This window comes from Corvus kubaryi, unplaced genomic scaffold (genome assembly GCF_017639235.1).
Source record: "Corvus kubaryi isolate FWS band 111438036 unplaced genomic scaffold, C.kubaryi_AGA036_p1.0 37334, whole genome shotgun sequence".
NCBI lineage: Eukaryota > Metazoa > Chordata > Aves > Passeriformes > Corvidae > Corvus > Corvus kubaryi.
The window spans coordinates 15,018,885-15,034,834 of record NW_024581108.1 but is presented as its reverse complement, the minus strand read 5'-3'; the positions used below and the strand labels follow the sequence as shown (position 1 = coordinate 15,034,834).

Sequence of the window (15,950 nt, the reverse complement as noted above, 5' to 3'; positions counted from 1 at the left end):
TGTTCTGTGTCACTTCAGTGTGAGACTCATTCTTGGCAGAGCCTAAAAAAACCTCACAAACAGAATTTGAGTCACAGCTGTTTAATTAGGATATCCTAACATTAGAGGCTGACTTTTTAGAACTTGCAGATCTCAGTGATTGAGTCATCCAGATGGAATGAACAGAATTAACATATGTTGTTCTTTGTTTATGAAAACACACAGTAGGCACCCTGAGATGAGGGGTGACAGGACTAAGGTTGTCCTCAGAGAGCTCAGCCAAGCTGGCATTGCCTAGCCCTGATGTAAAACCAGTCAACAGCATGATAGCACTGCTGGCAGCAGAGAAAGGTGGGTTTCCTTAAAACTGTAATTCTGACTGGATTACCTACTAATACTGGATATTACTCTTACAACTGCCTTGTTTGGCCAGTTCAAGAACCAGTTTCAACAGCTGGGACCATCCAATGAGAAGACTACTTAGGGAGGGAGGCTTGTGGGCTGAATTATCACAGGTTAAACAAAACGTGCAGTGCCCGTAAGAGCCAGCCTATCAGCTTCTTACTGACTGATGAAGACAGTGTATGCTGAGAGATACACTGAGCTTCTTCCTTAGGAAAATTCCTAGAAACCATGATGTAGTGAAAGCCCTTATACAGTTTAGCAAAGGAGTTCAAGTGGTGACACATGGAAAGCATTTCAGATCATTCATAGAATTGTTTAGGTTGGAAAAGACCTTTAAGAGCATGGACTTCAGTCATTAACCCAGCACTGCCAAGTCTGCACTAAACCACGTCCCAAATGCCACATTTGCACATCTTTTAAATACATCCAGGGGTGGTGAGTCAACCCCTTCCCTGGGCAGCCTGTTCCAGTGCTTGACAGCCCTTTTGGTTAAGAAATTTTTCCAGCTATCCAGTCTGAACCTCCCATGGTGCAGCCTGAGGCAATTTCCTCATGTCCTGTCACTTGTTGCCTGGGGGAAGAGACCAACCTCCTCCTTCTTACAACTCCCTTTCAAGCAGTTGTAAAGAGTGATAAGGTCCCACCTGAGCCTCCTTCTCTCCAGGCTGAGCACCCCCAGCTCCCTCAGCTGTTCCTCATGGGACTTGTGCTCCAGACCCTTCACTGGCTCCATTGCCCTTCTCTAGACTCACTCCAGCACCTCAATGTCTGTGTTGTAGTGAGAGGCACAAAACTGAGCACAGGATTCGAGGTGTGGCCTCACCAGTGCCAAGTACGGGGCCCAATAACTGCCCTGCTCCTGCTGGCCACACTGTTGCTGATCCAAGCCAGGATGCTTGCATCCTGTATTCAGGTACATTATATATTTATGTTTTTCTTGAGAATAATACTTAAGTGTATCTTTTTTTTTCCCTAGGTCAGAAGACTTCCGTAAAGTTCCCTACCACTATTATGAGCCAGGAAGAGATGAGTGTGAGGAATACTTTCTCCATGAAAATGCTCCATATGGAGGCCATAGGTTTATCACGGAAAAGAAAGTATTTGCTAAATGGGCCAAGAAGCACACAATAATATTTACACATCCCAACTGGACAGTGTCTTGATACTGGTTTACTTAACTCTCCCTTAACAGCATATTACAAAAATGTCTCAGTTTACAATAGTTTTGCTTACATCTGGCTGGCCTTTCTCAGCCTAGGTAACACTAAACTAAAAACCAGAGGACAAAGAGGGTGGTGGTTCAGCTGTTAAGCAAAATTAGTCATCTGTGGAAGGCAGACACATTGTTTGTTATTTCTTAGGGTTTTAATCCACACTATGCACTTTAACTGGATTTTTCTTCAAGACAGGAGCAGTTAAAGACAGACGAGATTTTCTGTATATACAGGTGCACACAGAGAACACACACAGAGAACTTGGTGGTCCTTTGAAAATTGTCCATCATCTCAGATATTTTAAATTATTATTTGCAGCTCATTTGCTGTACTGAAGCACTAGTTCCATTTGTGGTATCAGTAGATCAACAAGAGAAGTGTAAGGGAAAATACAGACCTCAAAGGTTCATGAGTGAGTAAATTTTAAAAAACACCTGAATATATTGATACACTATATTGTGAGCACTTGCATATGTGGTAAAATTAGAGATGAGCTAAGCATGGTTCTTGAACTGCACCCAACTCTTGAATGAGAAGATATTACCTACTCAAGACTCCTGATTAATTCCTAACTTCTGAAATGCAGCTTCCTTCTGCCCTGGTCAGGCTGCACCATCTGGGACGATGTAGTTTGTACTTCTTGAAGCTGTTGTCCCACAGTTCAGCTCCAGCAGAATGACACTTGGCAAAGATTGTGTTCTGCAGCCCATTATGAACCTTCGGCTGTTGTACCAAGCCTGCTGTCAGTACCCAAGCTGGTGAGTGTAAAGTTGTCTCATTCGTGAATATCTCCATTTACTCCACTTGTGCCTTTGACTTGCTCCAACATCCAAATAACAGCATTTTGACAGTATTTCCCATGCAGCCATCATAATTTATTTTAGATCTCCAGTTTCTCCATCTTTAAAAACAAGGATAGTGTCTGTCTACCTCACAAGGGAGTTGTGAGGACTAACTTAATTTAATTTAAGCAATTTCCTGATGAAGAATGCTACATATCATTTATTCTTAACACAAAACCAATGGTACCTGTCATTTATTCTTGTCTGTTGGGTATTTGAAGAAAGTGACAATGTGTCTGGATCTGATGGCAGATTGTTCTGTGCATCCGCTTTCCTGCTGAGGATAATTTGTAATACTGAGTTCTATCAGCTTGCATTGCGTCAGATGAAGTTGAAAGAAATCCCCATCTCACAGTATTATCTGCACATTAAAATGCAGTTCAAGAATCTTAAAATACACTCATCTCTAGTTTAAATATATATTTCCAAGCTTACTGTCATGGAAAGTTTTCAACTGCAGCAGACTCATTTGTAATATGACCATAATTCAACTACACATGTGAGTTTTATTTAACTGTATTTAAACTAATGCTTTAAGTTTAGAATGTGTCCTATGAATATTTTAACATCTGTAATGTCAGATTCAACACTGTAATAGCCAATACTGTGAACACTTGAAGAAATTACCTGTGGAACATGTCACACAGGGTTTACTCACACTACTTAAACATTAAGCAACAGGAAACTTTGTATGCTTTTGTAAATCAAGAAAAGGGGAAAGTAAAAAGCTATTTTTACATGTAAGTATTTGTATACTGACTATTTCCTATTGTATATTTGTATATATAAATCTATATTTTATATGTTCATTGCATATATATTCTCTCATCAGCAGCTCCAACTCTTAGGATGGGGAGGAAATCTCTTCACCAGTATTCCTTCTCCTGATCATTGGTTTCTTGGTCCTGTTGGTGGGTGATTCCAGGGTATCATCTCTGTTGCCTTTTCTGTTTTCTACCATAAATGCAGCTCTCTGATTTTATTTTTTAATATAGCTCAGCTTTCACTGCTTACTTTAGTACTCTAAGTATTCATTCTGGTTGTCAGACAAAGGCTGGGGCCATGCTTATGATCTTGGATAAACATCTGTATTCAAATACAGGCTTTGTCCCAGACTTCTTGCATGACTTTATGTCTCACCTTCCTGTTTGGAAAATGAGAACAACAGTATTTTCCTACTCCCTTTCTTGACTGACTTTCTTGAAAGCTGTTGAGATGAATATTCCCGTTTTCAATTTATTTCTATATTTCTTTGAAGAAGAGGTGCCCAAAGTGTCTGAAAACTACAGGCTGTGATATACAAGTAATTAAAAGTGGCTGTTTCTTGTCCCTGAAGTTTAAAATCAGTTGTAGGCTGATACAGCATGGGATGAAATCAAAAGGTGAAAAAGGGTCATGGTTGGATGAAGAGCTGTAGTAGCAAAACCAGATTTATCACCATATGCATCTTTTCAGTTCAGATGGGTGTCTGGATATATGGAAAGCTAATAAAAAATTGTAATGCAGGATTTGAAGAATGCAGGAAATGCAGAATTAGGGAGAATGTTGCACACATGTTGTACAGGGCAGCCTGGGAAATTCTATTATTCCCTTGAGGGAAGAGGAACTGAAAGAAGAACATCAGCCAATTGAACTGGTGTTTAGAAGGTTTCTGGGTTAATAGAAAACTGCTATGAAAGTGCTGCACATGGAAATTGTTTGGGCTGGACAGACTTATATGGAAGTGTCCTCATGAAGCAGAGCATTTCTCCCCCCAGTGTTTCTCCCTTGTTCATGTGCAAGGTGGTTTTAAAGCCTGAGAAAGTTTCTAAGATAATTAATACTTGCCAATTCACCATAAACGTGTTGTAAAAGATGTGCTTCATCCTGAAGCTCTTTGAAGAGTGCTTGCATGCTGCATGAAACAATATCACAAAGGACAGCTAAGAAAAGTACAGTTCTAAGAACATCTATATGTACACAAAATTGAGAACACAATTAGAGTTCAGTTGTCACAGAGCAAAGTGAAATTGTTGCTCTCTGCTTGGATTTGCACTAAGAGCTGATCCACTTTAGAAACATTGCAGCAGGCTTCATTCATACTAGAGAAAATGAACATCAGTTCCCTTATTTAAATGAGCCTGTCTTTAGCATAAGTTAAAAATGCATATTTACATGATTTTTATTTTATGAGTAAGGAACTGTGACCACCGTGTTAAAGATGATTCTACAAAGAAATTACTTGGTTGAAATCTGTTAAAAATCAGCTGTGGTACTAAAGAAAGAGTGTAGGACTTGGATGTGTATACGGGACCTTGGTGGTTCACCTTCTGGGAGCAGTTAAGACATCAGCTGAGAATCACTTATTAATTCTTTAAGATAAAACCTACTACAGTTTACCTGAATGTAATCATACCCTAATTGCTTATTCATACAAGCAGTCCTATTTTAATCAACTACTCATGTGTATAAAACAAGCAGGGAGTTTACCTGAGGTTTTTAAAATGCATTTTCACATTGAGGCTAATAGAGAAATGCTCAAAAATAGTTTGGCATTTTTTTTGCCATCAGTGAGCTAAGAAGTCACCAAAAGTTTCTTTTAAAATTAGGGGGATTTAATAAGCTTGTTAAAAAAAAGAGGGGAAAAAAGGCATAAATGGCTTGGTTTTAATAAACATTTAAATTTTAATATACTTTATGTTGCATTACCTTCTGACTTTTTTTTCAAAGTAGAGCAGAAATTTTCATTAAAGAATATCTTTTTTGACTGGCTAATTACTATTCATGGATAATTGACTGAATAAGATTAAAAAGTGTTGTTTTTTCTCTCCAAACTGACACAACAGACATGATCCCAACCTTTTCATCCCCATTAGATGTCCAGATCACATCCTTCTGCTTATACCAAGGCCTCTTCTCAGAGAGAGAAAAATTAGTCTATACATCCAGCCAAATTCCCTTTCCATCTGGGCTGGGAGGCTCCATCTGCAGACTGCTCCTATCAGTTACATCAGTAAATGGGAAGAACTGATGGAGAGCTCTACTTAGGAGCAGATGGTGTTCCAACTTCTAAAAAATGCCCCTAAAGTGCTTTAGGCAAGGAGTACCCGTTGATCTCTCCTGGAAGTACTTTACTAAAGTATTCAGTTTCTTCAAATGCCTTTAGTTCCTGTGTAGAATAATTGTCCTACTCTCTCTAGTAGGAATTATCAGCAATGGGAAAACATGGCCTTTACAGGAAAAAATAGAGGCAAATTCTGTGTTGTTAAATATTTCCACATAAACAACACCAGGGGTGAAGAAGTGCCTGAAACAAATTATCTGAACACTCACTGATTCAGGAATCTCTGAGGACTCACTTCAAAACTAATGGAAGTGGCTTTGGCAAGTTCATGAATACTGCACCTACCCCAGAGTAAAATCTTTGCACTCCTGGGTGCTAAGGTGAGCAGTATTTTGGCTGGGAAGTACCATGTGCACATAATGCTTTGCAGAATTAATAAAGAGAAGCCCATCCAACTCCTGGCAGGCTGGTGCTGATGGTCTTTCATTATTCACCTGCTTGTGGGCTGGACTGAAGTAGAACCTCACACAAAGATAGCTGGCAGCAGAGCACAGATGCTCAACCAGAAGACATGTCCAGGTAAGTAAGAATTAAATAAGTAATCCCTTGTGAATATAGATGGATATAGATGCCCGTAGTAAGTAGAAAATCAGAGGCACTTTGCATATTGATGCTTATCATTTGCTGTCTTTTGTCCTGCATGTATGCCAGAAATAGTGTGTTTTTAGTTGTGCTCAGGCAAGCCTGGGGTTTGTTCATGATGAACCACAAGAGTGAATCTCTGTGGTAGTACCACACAGGAGCTCTCTGTGGGCATTGTAATGTACTGTGAACAACTGTCATGTATTTACTAAAAAAAGTCCTGTTTTTCCTGACTATATTCAGTTCCTTTGTGGAGAAAACATTTTTATCAGATGTGTCCCATTCTGTTCCTTCTTTCTTGAGAGGATGCACAGGAATGGAACTTAACCACACAGGAGTGAAGCCAGCCACCAGATTCATATATATTTTTGTGGGTATTGCTATGATGTATATAGCTAAAGTCACAGGGAAAGGGAAGTAAACCTTGTACAGCATAATCTACAGAAGTCTTGTGTGTCTGTTCTGGGTTAGTTTCCTAGGCAAACCCTCTAAAAGGGGTTGAAGGAGAAAGAGAAGGTCTCTCTCCATTGAAAGACAGGACTTCTGTGGAAACTGTAATACTGTGTTTGGCACATCTGCGCCTGCTCCCCCAGCTTTTGCAGGTCCCCACCCAGCTGCAGCTTTGGGCCCTTTCCAGCCCCATTGGAGAAGAATTCTCCGTCTGACTAATGCAGCCTGTGATCCACACAAAGCCTGCCCATCCTCTCCTTCTGTGGATCAGGAAAGTGCTGAATTTGCCCTGGGGGTGCAGAGTGTCAGAGCAGGGACACACTTTCCAGTCAGCAGAATGATTTGCTTGGGCCACAGTCTCACCTCAGGTGCTGAACTCAGTTTCTTTGAATATGATAGGAAAGATATCACTGGGTTTTGTTATTGTTTGTATGATTAACTCACAAAGAGTCACTATTTTATGGGTGTCTTAAGCAGCTGATTTCATGTCTTTTTTTACATTGCTTTTGCTATTTCTGGGAATTCCTCAAAATATGCAGCAATCAGCATCTGCCTGCTGTTCTCATTTACTGGCCGTAAAGAGACTGTAAACTTGAACTAATGCATGTTCTTACCATGTATTATGCATGATAGGATGTTAGACATTTTATTCTCCACTATAATAAATAATGTAAGTTTTGTGTAAACTTAGTTCAAGCAGCAGAAGTAGTACTTTTTCTTTCTCTCATATCACATTGCCCAGAGCACTTTGCTGGAGTTCTGAAAGTGCCATTAGCAGCTGGCAGCAAATAAACTGTTGAAACCAGTCAGGAAATAATTACCAAATTTGACATTTTTCACTGAAATATCAGAAATAGTTCAGCTTGCTTTTGTGAACCTACTCTGGCACTCACAATCACAATTCTGTGTTGTGCTCTAAGGAAATCTCACATCCTGAGTGTAACTCAGGAATGACTTTTTTGATACAGATATTGTTAAGAGGTTTGGAGGGCAGTGATCCCAAAGTTTTTATATTTATGGGAGTATCTTTTTAATAGGAATTGAACATACAGAAGATTGTCTAAGATGCCTGCAGAGTTTTTCATATTGTTGCTACTGAAAATAGTATTTCTGAAGATGGCCAAAGGAAAAACAAACTGTGTGCCCGCTGCTCTTCTGGCTGATCACCTGTGCCCTCCTCCTACACAGACACACTCACACGTCTGCAAACACAATGAGTGTCTGTAGGGAAGGTCCTTTTTTTATCAGTTAGGGGCAGGTAAGAACAACTAAGACTAATCTACATGGTAAATACAGCTTATAGTACTTGTTGATTAATGTTTATTCTGTGTATTTCCAAAGCCTGTGTCTGTGTTAGCAAAGAATTAGCTTAGCTGGATAGGATCTGTAGCCTGAAACTCTTGGTGCTAAGGACCTGATCTCCGCACCGATCTCCAGTTTGATCCCATGAGCTGAATGCCACTAGTGATTGGAGCACATCCTTTTTTCCATCCAAAAGGAATCTGGTGCACATGCTTAGGAATGCTCCATCATGCAAACTAAAGCTCATTAAGTGAGGCCACTGTACTGAACTGTCCCACAGGAAAGTGGAATTCCTGCTAGACTGTCTTACAGCTCAGGCTTTGCATGGGTATTTTTTCCATGGGTATTTTTCTTTCAAATCTGAGATCTGATTCCTCCTGTCAGACATGGGAACCCAGGGCTCCTGATTCTTCCTAAATTTACCATCCAAATGTGCTCAATAAGTCCTAAGGTATAGGACAAAGTGATCCAGCATGGGTACAGCATGGCAAGTGCTTTGTTTGATGAAGAGTTAATGTGATTCTGCTCGTGGATGTAATTTTATCCTGGACGTGCTGGATGCTTGCTAATGCATGCATTGTTTTTATATACGGCAAGACACATAAAAATTCCCTTTATAATTTTCCCAGGGTAATTTCATTCTTGTGGCCTTCCGGTTGTATCTGTATATGTGTGCATATGTGCATGTATATACAGTGTGCAAGCGTTCTTCTGTTCTTAGAAAGTTGCTACTATATGCTGCTAACATAAACTTTTTTAGGCAGTTCATGATACACAGTTCTTTGTACGTGTATTCTTTGATTGCCTTTTTGTAATGCTGACAAGTGTACTGATAGCAGATACCACTGTGAACTTAGAAAACTTTCATACTATTTATACTTATTTTATATGTTTTGCCATGTGTTTTCTTGCTATATGTTACTTAGTTTTTGCTCCCATTTGGAGAATGTGCTTCTATGTATTTGCAAAATTGTGCCTGGATTATTTTAAAACATTAATAAATGTATACAATTTTCCAATTGTCTGACACAATTTATGTATGATTTTGTGCAAAATACTTTTATTCTTGTTTATGTATATGCCACTATAATAATATCTGACAGTTCACTGAACTTAAGGAAACAAAGATTTTTTTTCTCGAAAGTGTTATAAATCAGCTGCACACACTTTAAAGACATTTTAGGGCATCTGCCCTAAAAATATTCAGTAATGTTGGGTAAACTTAGCCATAAAACCTACACTTACAATAACTCATGATTGTATTTCTGTGTGTTAAAACACATTGCAGGCACAAATGCACTTTGTGGAAAAGGTCCATTGGATCCTGTCCATAAAGGGCACATCCTTCCCAGAGTGTAGTGCTCTCAGGGGTGAAGCCACTGAAGCCCCAGGAATGGACATTGAGCACATAGAGAGCCATGTAAGTTTGAAGGGCTGGGGGAGAGATCGCATCTCAGGAGAAGGTGCAAACCTCTACTCGCAGCTACAGTGTTGACAAGAGTGTGAGGATGTGATTTTTCTTCCCCAGTGGACCCCATGGTGCTAGGGGAGGAAGAGAACTAGAACTCATTCAGCCTCTGGTCTCTAACTTTCCTATTTTCCTGTTCCCAGCTAAGAACACGCTTCGAGCTGTAAATTTTAACTTGGGCTGTATGTGCTGAAGTAAACACATGTAGAGTAGCTGGGTTTGTGAAATGACTGGAGATTCTGGGTGTAGTTGCCAGCACTGGCATACGTAATGCAGCAACTGCTACCAACTAATTTTGGGTTGGATTCTGGTATATACCACTTAGAACTGGGCTATTTTGCCAGCTACCACAGTGAGGGAAATGAAAAGAGTATTTCTGTGATAAGGGTACGACTAAATAAAGGGAAGAAATGCCTTTCACATGCTCAGCTTTTGAGGGTCCTTCAAGTCTGATATCCCGCCAAAGGGCTTGTTAAGAATTTGTGTGTTACTTTTTCAGGCATACTCTCTGCATAAACCATAATGTTCACTTCAGAGCTATTACAGTGTGAGCTCTGAATGCATATTAGTAGCATGACGTAATATTGATTCATTTTGTCCTTTTTCCATGCAGGATGGTTGGATATATTACTGTTGAAGTACATCCAGTCTTGATAGTAGTGACATGGGATGGAAACGTGAGTTTATTTGACTATTTGTCATAGGACCAGATAATCAAGTAAAAAACAGTTTAATTGTTGAATTAGACCTCTTAGAGCTTTCAACCCCCCACGGAATAGCCAGCCTAGACCCCTGAAGCTTTTGCTCCTGTGACTTTACATTTGGATCTTATTTTATTAGTTTGCACCAGATCACCCAGTAATTCTTGTCAACAGTCTCAGTGATATTTTCTTTTTGTTACTGATTTCTTCTGTAATGACTGAGTCTTCTGCAAACCTTTGTGTTTTCTTCTAAATTATTGATAAAATTGTGAACTAGTGTATGCCCGTGAAGCTATCCCAGCAGAATACCTTTTCTGTGATCATTCTCCATTTAAATTTCCATTTTGAAATGTCACTTAACCAGTTCTCCATTCATTTAATGTGAGACATGTCAGTTTTGTATTATCATGTTTTGTTGACTCAATGTCATGAATACCACATCAAATGTCATATAGAATCAAAGTGTATCAACAGTGTTGTCTTTCACTTGTACTCAAAATCGGAAAAAAAGCCAGCAAATGTGTTTGACAGTATCTATTTTCCATATTGCACTTAGATTGGCATTTAGCATATTTCTCCTCTTTAATTAGTTAGTAATTGAGTCCCCTGTCAGCCATTCCATTACTTTGCTCCAGATCAATTTCAGACTGACAGGACTGTAATTATCTAGGTCATTAAGTTTATCCTTCTTAAATATTAACACAACATATGTTTTCTTCCAGCTTTCTGGAACCTTCCCAATTGTTCCAAGGCTTAGCAAAAAGCAGTGATAATAATAGAGATTCTGCAGTCAGCTCTTGAACAAATCTTGGATACAAGTTACCTGAAGTTTCCCTACACAAGTGTTTCTTACTTTTCTTACTTCAGTCGCTTCCATTTAATTTTTTCCTTTTTTTTTTTTTTTTTTTTTTTTTTGTTGTTGTTGTTGTTGTTGTTGTTGTTGCCTGGTAGTTTATCATCCTCATAGAGTATCATCAATTCTCTGTCTTTTCCTTAAATACAAGGATACTGAACACAAATACTTATTGAACACTTCTTTCTTGTCTTTATTACTCTTAACAAATCTTCCACTTCAATCTGATAAAGAACTGGTACCATTGTCAGGGTTAGTAATGATTTTGAAAAATATTGTCCTCAATTCTCTGGCCATAAATTTCTCCTTACAACTTGGCTACACTTATTGGAGGAATTATATACATAAAGCCTTAGTTCTACTCCATATTCAATGTTATTAACCTTTTCTCATTTCATTGATTTACAATTAAGTAGAGGCTTTCATTAACCCTTTGATCTAGATATTTTTTGAACCCATACAACTTTCTTTCCTGATTTTTCAGCCAATAAATGTTTGTATTTTCCAAATATTGACCTGTTTTCTCTCCTAGCTGATTCTCCTTTTCAATAACTTTCAGGCTGGTAAAAAGACTGCACCATCCATGTAACTGTGTGGGCTTCATTCTCTTTGTGCCCATAAAGAGCAATCAATCATAGCCACTAATATTAATTTACTTTTCTTACCAACTACCTCTGATTATGTTTCATTATTTCGGAGATGTTATCTCACATAAATTTCTCATTCTTGGAGAGTTCTCTATTTTGGTTTAAGAAATGTTCATACAGAGTGTTCAAAAATTCAGCAGATGAAATTCAGCATCATGAAACTTCAGGCATATGTCAGGCAGGCTGCAGTCTCAGATGATTGTGCAGCTTTTTTGCTCCTACACATTATAGAAGGTGCAAAGGCATCCAGTCATCCTGCTGTCTTCTATGATTTGGTGATTTGCAGACAGCAGCTACTATCCCATCTAGTGTTTTATCTGTTAGAGTATTGATCCACTGCATTCACATCATTTGCTTCTGAGCTGCCAGTGTCCTGAAAACAGACTGTGGCTCTTTTACTGTAGAGTGCCACTCTTCTTCTCCTTCTCTCTACTTGATCTTTCTAAAAATAGGTTATAACCATTGATTTTAATGTTTCAGTTATGCAGTTCTACCAGCTACACTGAATTTATAAATAAGTAATTTTAATTCCTTTCTTTTTTTACCCAGACTATCTGGTATTGTTTTATAGAAAATCTTTTTATAGAAAATACTTTTACATTCTTCATGAATTTTGGTTTTGCCAGCTTAATTTCATCCAGAAAGACTGGGGGGTTTTTGTTGGATTTGGCTGCTTTTTTTGTCAATTCCTCTTTTAGTACTTATTTTTAGCCTCTTTCCTAGCAGGCTGTTTGCCTTTCTACAGAACAGGAGACCACCTAAATGGTGTCATCTTTTCACCTGCATCAAAAGACACATGCTCCATGTTCAGAATCTTTTTTTCCTGTCTTCCTTCATTCACCAGCCAAGGATAATATCCTGGAGGATCACACAGATGTTCTTCTTTTTAAGCAGTGTTCAGGGTTCCCTGACCTTGTCTAGGATCTGTGAGACAGTCCCTATGCTGCAGAGTCACTGATGCATTCAGTCTTTCCAGTCGTCTTTAATCTCCAGCCTTTCCCCTGAATTGGTTGGGCTACACATGATCCCTAACTGTCCTTTTTTGAAAAACACTTCTGCCTCTGGAGAATTCTGAAATTTGGGTGGGGGCGAATTGGAGATGGAGGGAAGCTGTCTGTTTTCAAATGAAAGTGTAGACTGTGTTAATGCATCTGCTCAGGCCCTTCTGTTTATTGTTGCACAGAGTAACCAGACCTCTGTGGGCTGCTCAATCCCTGGGCTAGCAGCTCCCATCTCTCCTCAGGACTGGCAGAATTTGGGAACTAGGGAGTCTAGGTTCTGAGACTGTGTGTAAAGTGAGCAAACGAACTGTCAAAAAATGAAACATTAAGATTTGGCTTGTTTTGTCGTAAGATTGATCAAAGTCTGCATGTTTGTATGGGAGATTTAAATTACAATCAGCTAGCATTCTTCACTGGCAAAAGGAAAACATTCTACCAGAGAATTTCTGATTAACTCTTCTCCTGTCCAGAGGAGAGCTATCTAAATTAATTGTCTTTGACAGGTGAGGTCTGTCCTCATTTTGGTGCAGGAGATAAGGTACTGGTTACAACACAACTGGGTAGACCTGCACAGCTTTTTTAATTACAACAAAAGCACTTATCACAAATGTCTTGTAAACTGCCTGTCAACAGTGCTTGGATTGCAGCTGCCTGGCCTTGAGGTTTGATGGCTTACCTCTTTGACTAGTGCCTCATAGTTCATCAAGCCCTTCTGCATAGGCCTTAAAATAAGGTTAATCAAATCAATTTGGTCTCACATTGCCTTTTTTTTTGTCAGCATTTCAGAAAAGATGCTCAGTTCATTGTTTTGACACACTACAAGTTGCATTGCTTCATCATCTTAGTGACCTGATAGGTGAAAGACACTTGATGTATGGTGACGTCACCTGGTAAAAAGTCTGATTGCAGCCTTGCCCTGTGTAATAGTTCTGCAGAACTAGGAAGGGAGCTAAGCAAATGCTTCCCCTGAAGATACTGTGTAGAAACTAAAAATCTTCCAGCACCTAATTTCACAGGAAAAATCCACATGGTACAGTACAAGCCCCATGCCATGCAGAGATATTCCTCCTGGCTTTGAATGAACAAAACTTGTCTGCATACAAATGCCAAACCATTTGTTACATTTTCGCAGGGAAAAACATGAAAAAAATCTGTTGGAGCACAGCCCTGCAGCTCCTGGTTTCTCTGGCCTGTGCTGTGAACAACAGGTTGAGTTACTTGGAATTGTGAATCACTTGGTATTGTGTTGATTAATTCACACACATAAACACACAAAATGGCATGGTAAAAATGTCATACACTAAAACATCACAGATCTCATCACAGAGTCACTGTCATGTACTGTTTTTCTACAAGTGTTGTGGAAGGAAGGGGAAGCAGCAGAGTCTGTACTTGCACAACTGGCTGAAAGCTGTGTGCAGTAAGCACCTTGAGAACATCAAGTGATTGTGAAGGGAATTACTGTGAACACTATAATGATTTTATTTTTTGTTATTTCTTCATGCTGTCTTGAAAAAGATCAGTTCTTTTCATCAGCACCTCAAAGATTCTTCCCCAAAAACGTACGAAGCAGACTGACAAAGAGGTTCTGAAAGCGGTTTCGGTTACATGAAAAGAAGCAGTGGGAATTTAAGAGGGGCAGAGAAAAGAGTGAATATTTAAACTAAGGACATTGAGACCTAAAATTCCAGTGCTTTATGTACTGTACTTCTCACTGGTATCAATGGGAACACTTATTTAAAACTTAGTACAGGATTCAGGGAGTTTCCTTCATATCTGCAAATGACTATAAAGCACAGAGAAAGAAGAGGCCAGCCTTTTTCTGGTGTGACACCTTTGTTTTATCTTTCATGATACTTGAAATGGCAACGAGCTTTAGTGATGGTTCAAGTGTCAGAATTCACTTTTTTTATTTTCCCCCCAGGAAAAAGAGGACCAGGGAGTCAAACTGCATCATTTTTCAAGGGCAGCCTTGCAGTCCTTGGGAGTTTTAAAATGTGGAAAGTACTGTATTAATTTGAGTGCATCAGTAGTGAATGGGATAATTTAACAGCACCTTCCGCTCTCAAGTATTTCTTTTCTTGAATAGATTATTAGACAGCAAAGGTTGAGGATACAAACCTTGAATCATGAAAGCTTGTGTACATGTTGAAGAGGTATTACAATGAATTATAAGCACTGGTAATAGTTTAGAATCCAAAGGGCTGGTGGCCTTTGCTTTTAAAAACATGCTTTAAATGTTATCATTCTACAGCACCGTCTTCTCAGCTGTATCTCCTAAATGCTTTTGGACACACAGACCATGGGATTAATTATATACTGCAAGCAACAATTCATGAATATTTAACACACTCATTTATACTTAATGAATAAATTTGCATTTTGACAGTGTTATTTAATGTGGTTTAAGGAAAAACTGCTCATTACCTTTCAATTTTGTAGATTAGGAGAATGTAATTGGAATGATAAGGTAGGGGAGAGGCTGCATGGTTGTTCGCGCGGTTTGTTCCCACAGGTTTTTGATCAAAACGGCTCCGTTCGGTTTGTTCGGGGGAAGTTTGTCCGTCTCAGTTACTTCATCCCGCTCCCTGCGGGGAGGCCGAAGCAGCGAGGGCTGAGTTGGGAGGCAGCTGCCCGACGCTGGCTGCCCCGGGCCGGTCCGTGGGCCTTGGGCAGGGCGCTGCGCTGGAGGGAGAGCGGGGCTGCCCACGGAGCCGAGGGACCCCGCGCTGCCGGGGCGCTGCCGGAGGGGCCGAGGGTCCCTGGCAACAGGGCAGACCCTTGTGGCGGTGGCGGCCACGGCCCTGGGCCCGGCGGTGCCCGGGGGCTGCGGCGAGTGCGCTACAGCCCCGGGGATGGCACAGGCTGGAAAACCCTTCCAGTCACCCGCACGCAGAGCTCCGTGTAAGCAGCTGCCGGCCTGGGGCCGCCCCGTTGCCCTGGGAGAGCTTTCCCGGGCAGGGCCGGGCCGGGCCGGTGGTGCCGGGCCACGGGCCCTGCCCCAGCGCCGCCGCCCCGCTCGGCCCCGCACCCTCAGCAGCGCAGCGCGGAGCCCGCGGGTGGGCACCGCTCGGGGCGCAGGGCGCGGAGCTCTCCGCCCTGTCAGATTGCACAAGGTTCTGTTGATTCGATTTTTTTCCCCTGAAGACTTCGTCCTTTTGAGAACTCTCTTTAAAAAGAAAAAAAGCAAACAAATAACCCCAACCCCCCCAAAATCCCGCAGTTCGTCTTGCAACAAAACCTCCGAACAGATCTGTGTATATTTCAGCAGTTCAAAAGAAGAAGGAGGTAAAAAAATATACTTTTTTTCTTTTTGTATACTTAATTTTAAAGCCTATCTCATGATTTGTAGAAAGGGGAAGCAGTGAGGAGGAGGAACAAGTTGTTTGGTTTTGTTTTCTGT

The 15,950-nt window shown here is 40.3% G+C and overlaps 1 protein-coding gene and 1 long non-coding RNA gene across 4 annotated transcripts in view; one reads left to right on the top strand and one right to left on the bottom strand.

Moving 5' to 3' along the window:
• The window catches only part of ST6GALNAC3 (ST6 N-acetylgalactosaminide alpha-2,6-sialyltransferase 3), a 215,317-nt gene extending 212,138 nt beyond the window's left edge, over window positions 1-3,179 (top strand). For 2 of the 3 annotated variants that reach the window (XM_042030448.1, XM_042030450.1), the window contains exon 5: window positions 1,361-3,179. In XM_042030448.1, the coding sequence (XP_041886382.1) occupies window positions 1,361-1,547 (187 nt within the window). In that variant the 3' untranslated portion in view covers window positions 1,548-3,179. The remainder of the gene's footprint in view (window positions 1-1,360) is intronic. The other variant, XM_042030449.1, reaches the window with a different exon arrangement.
• Window positions 1-15,678, bottom strand: part of LOC121665755 — a 30,127-nt gene extending 14,449 nt beyond the window's left edge. The window contains exon 1 of the long non-coding RNA XR_006016482.1: window positions 14,975-15,678. This is a non-coding gene — a long non-coding RNA (uncharacterized LOC121665755). The remainder of the gene's footprint in view (window positions 1-14,974) is intronic.
• Between the last annotated feature and the right edge of the window lie 272 nt (window positions 15,679-15,950).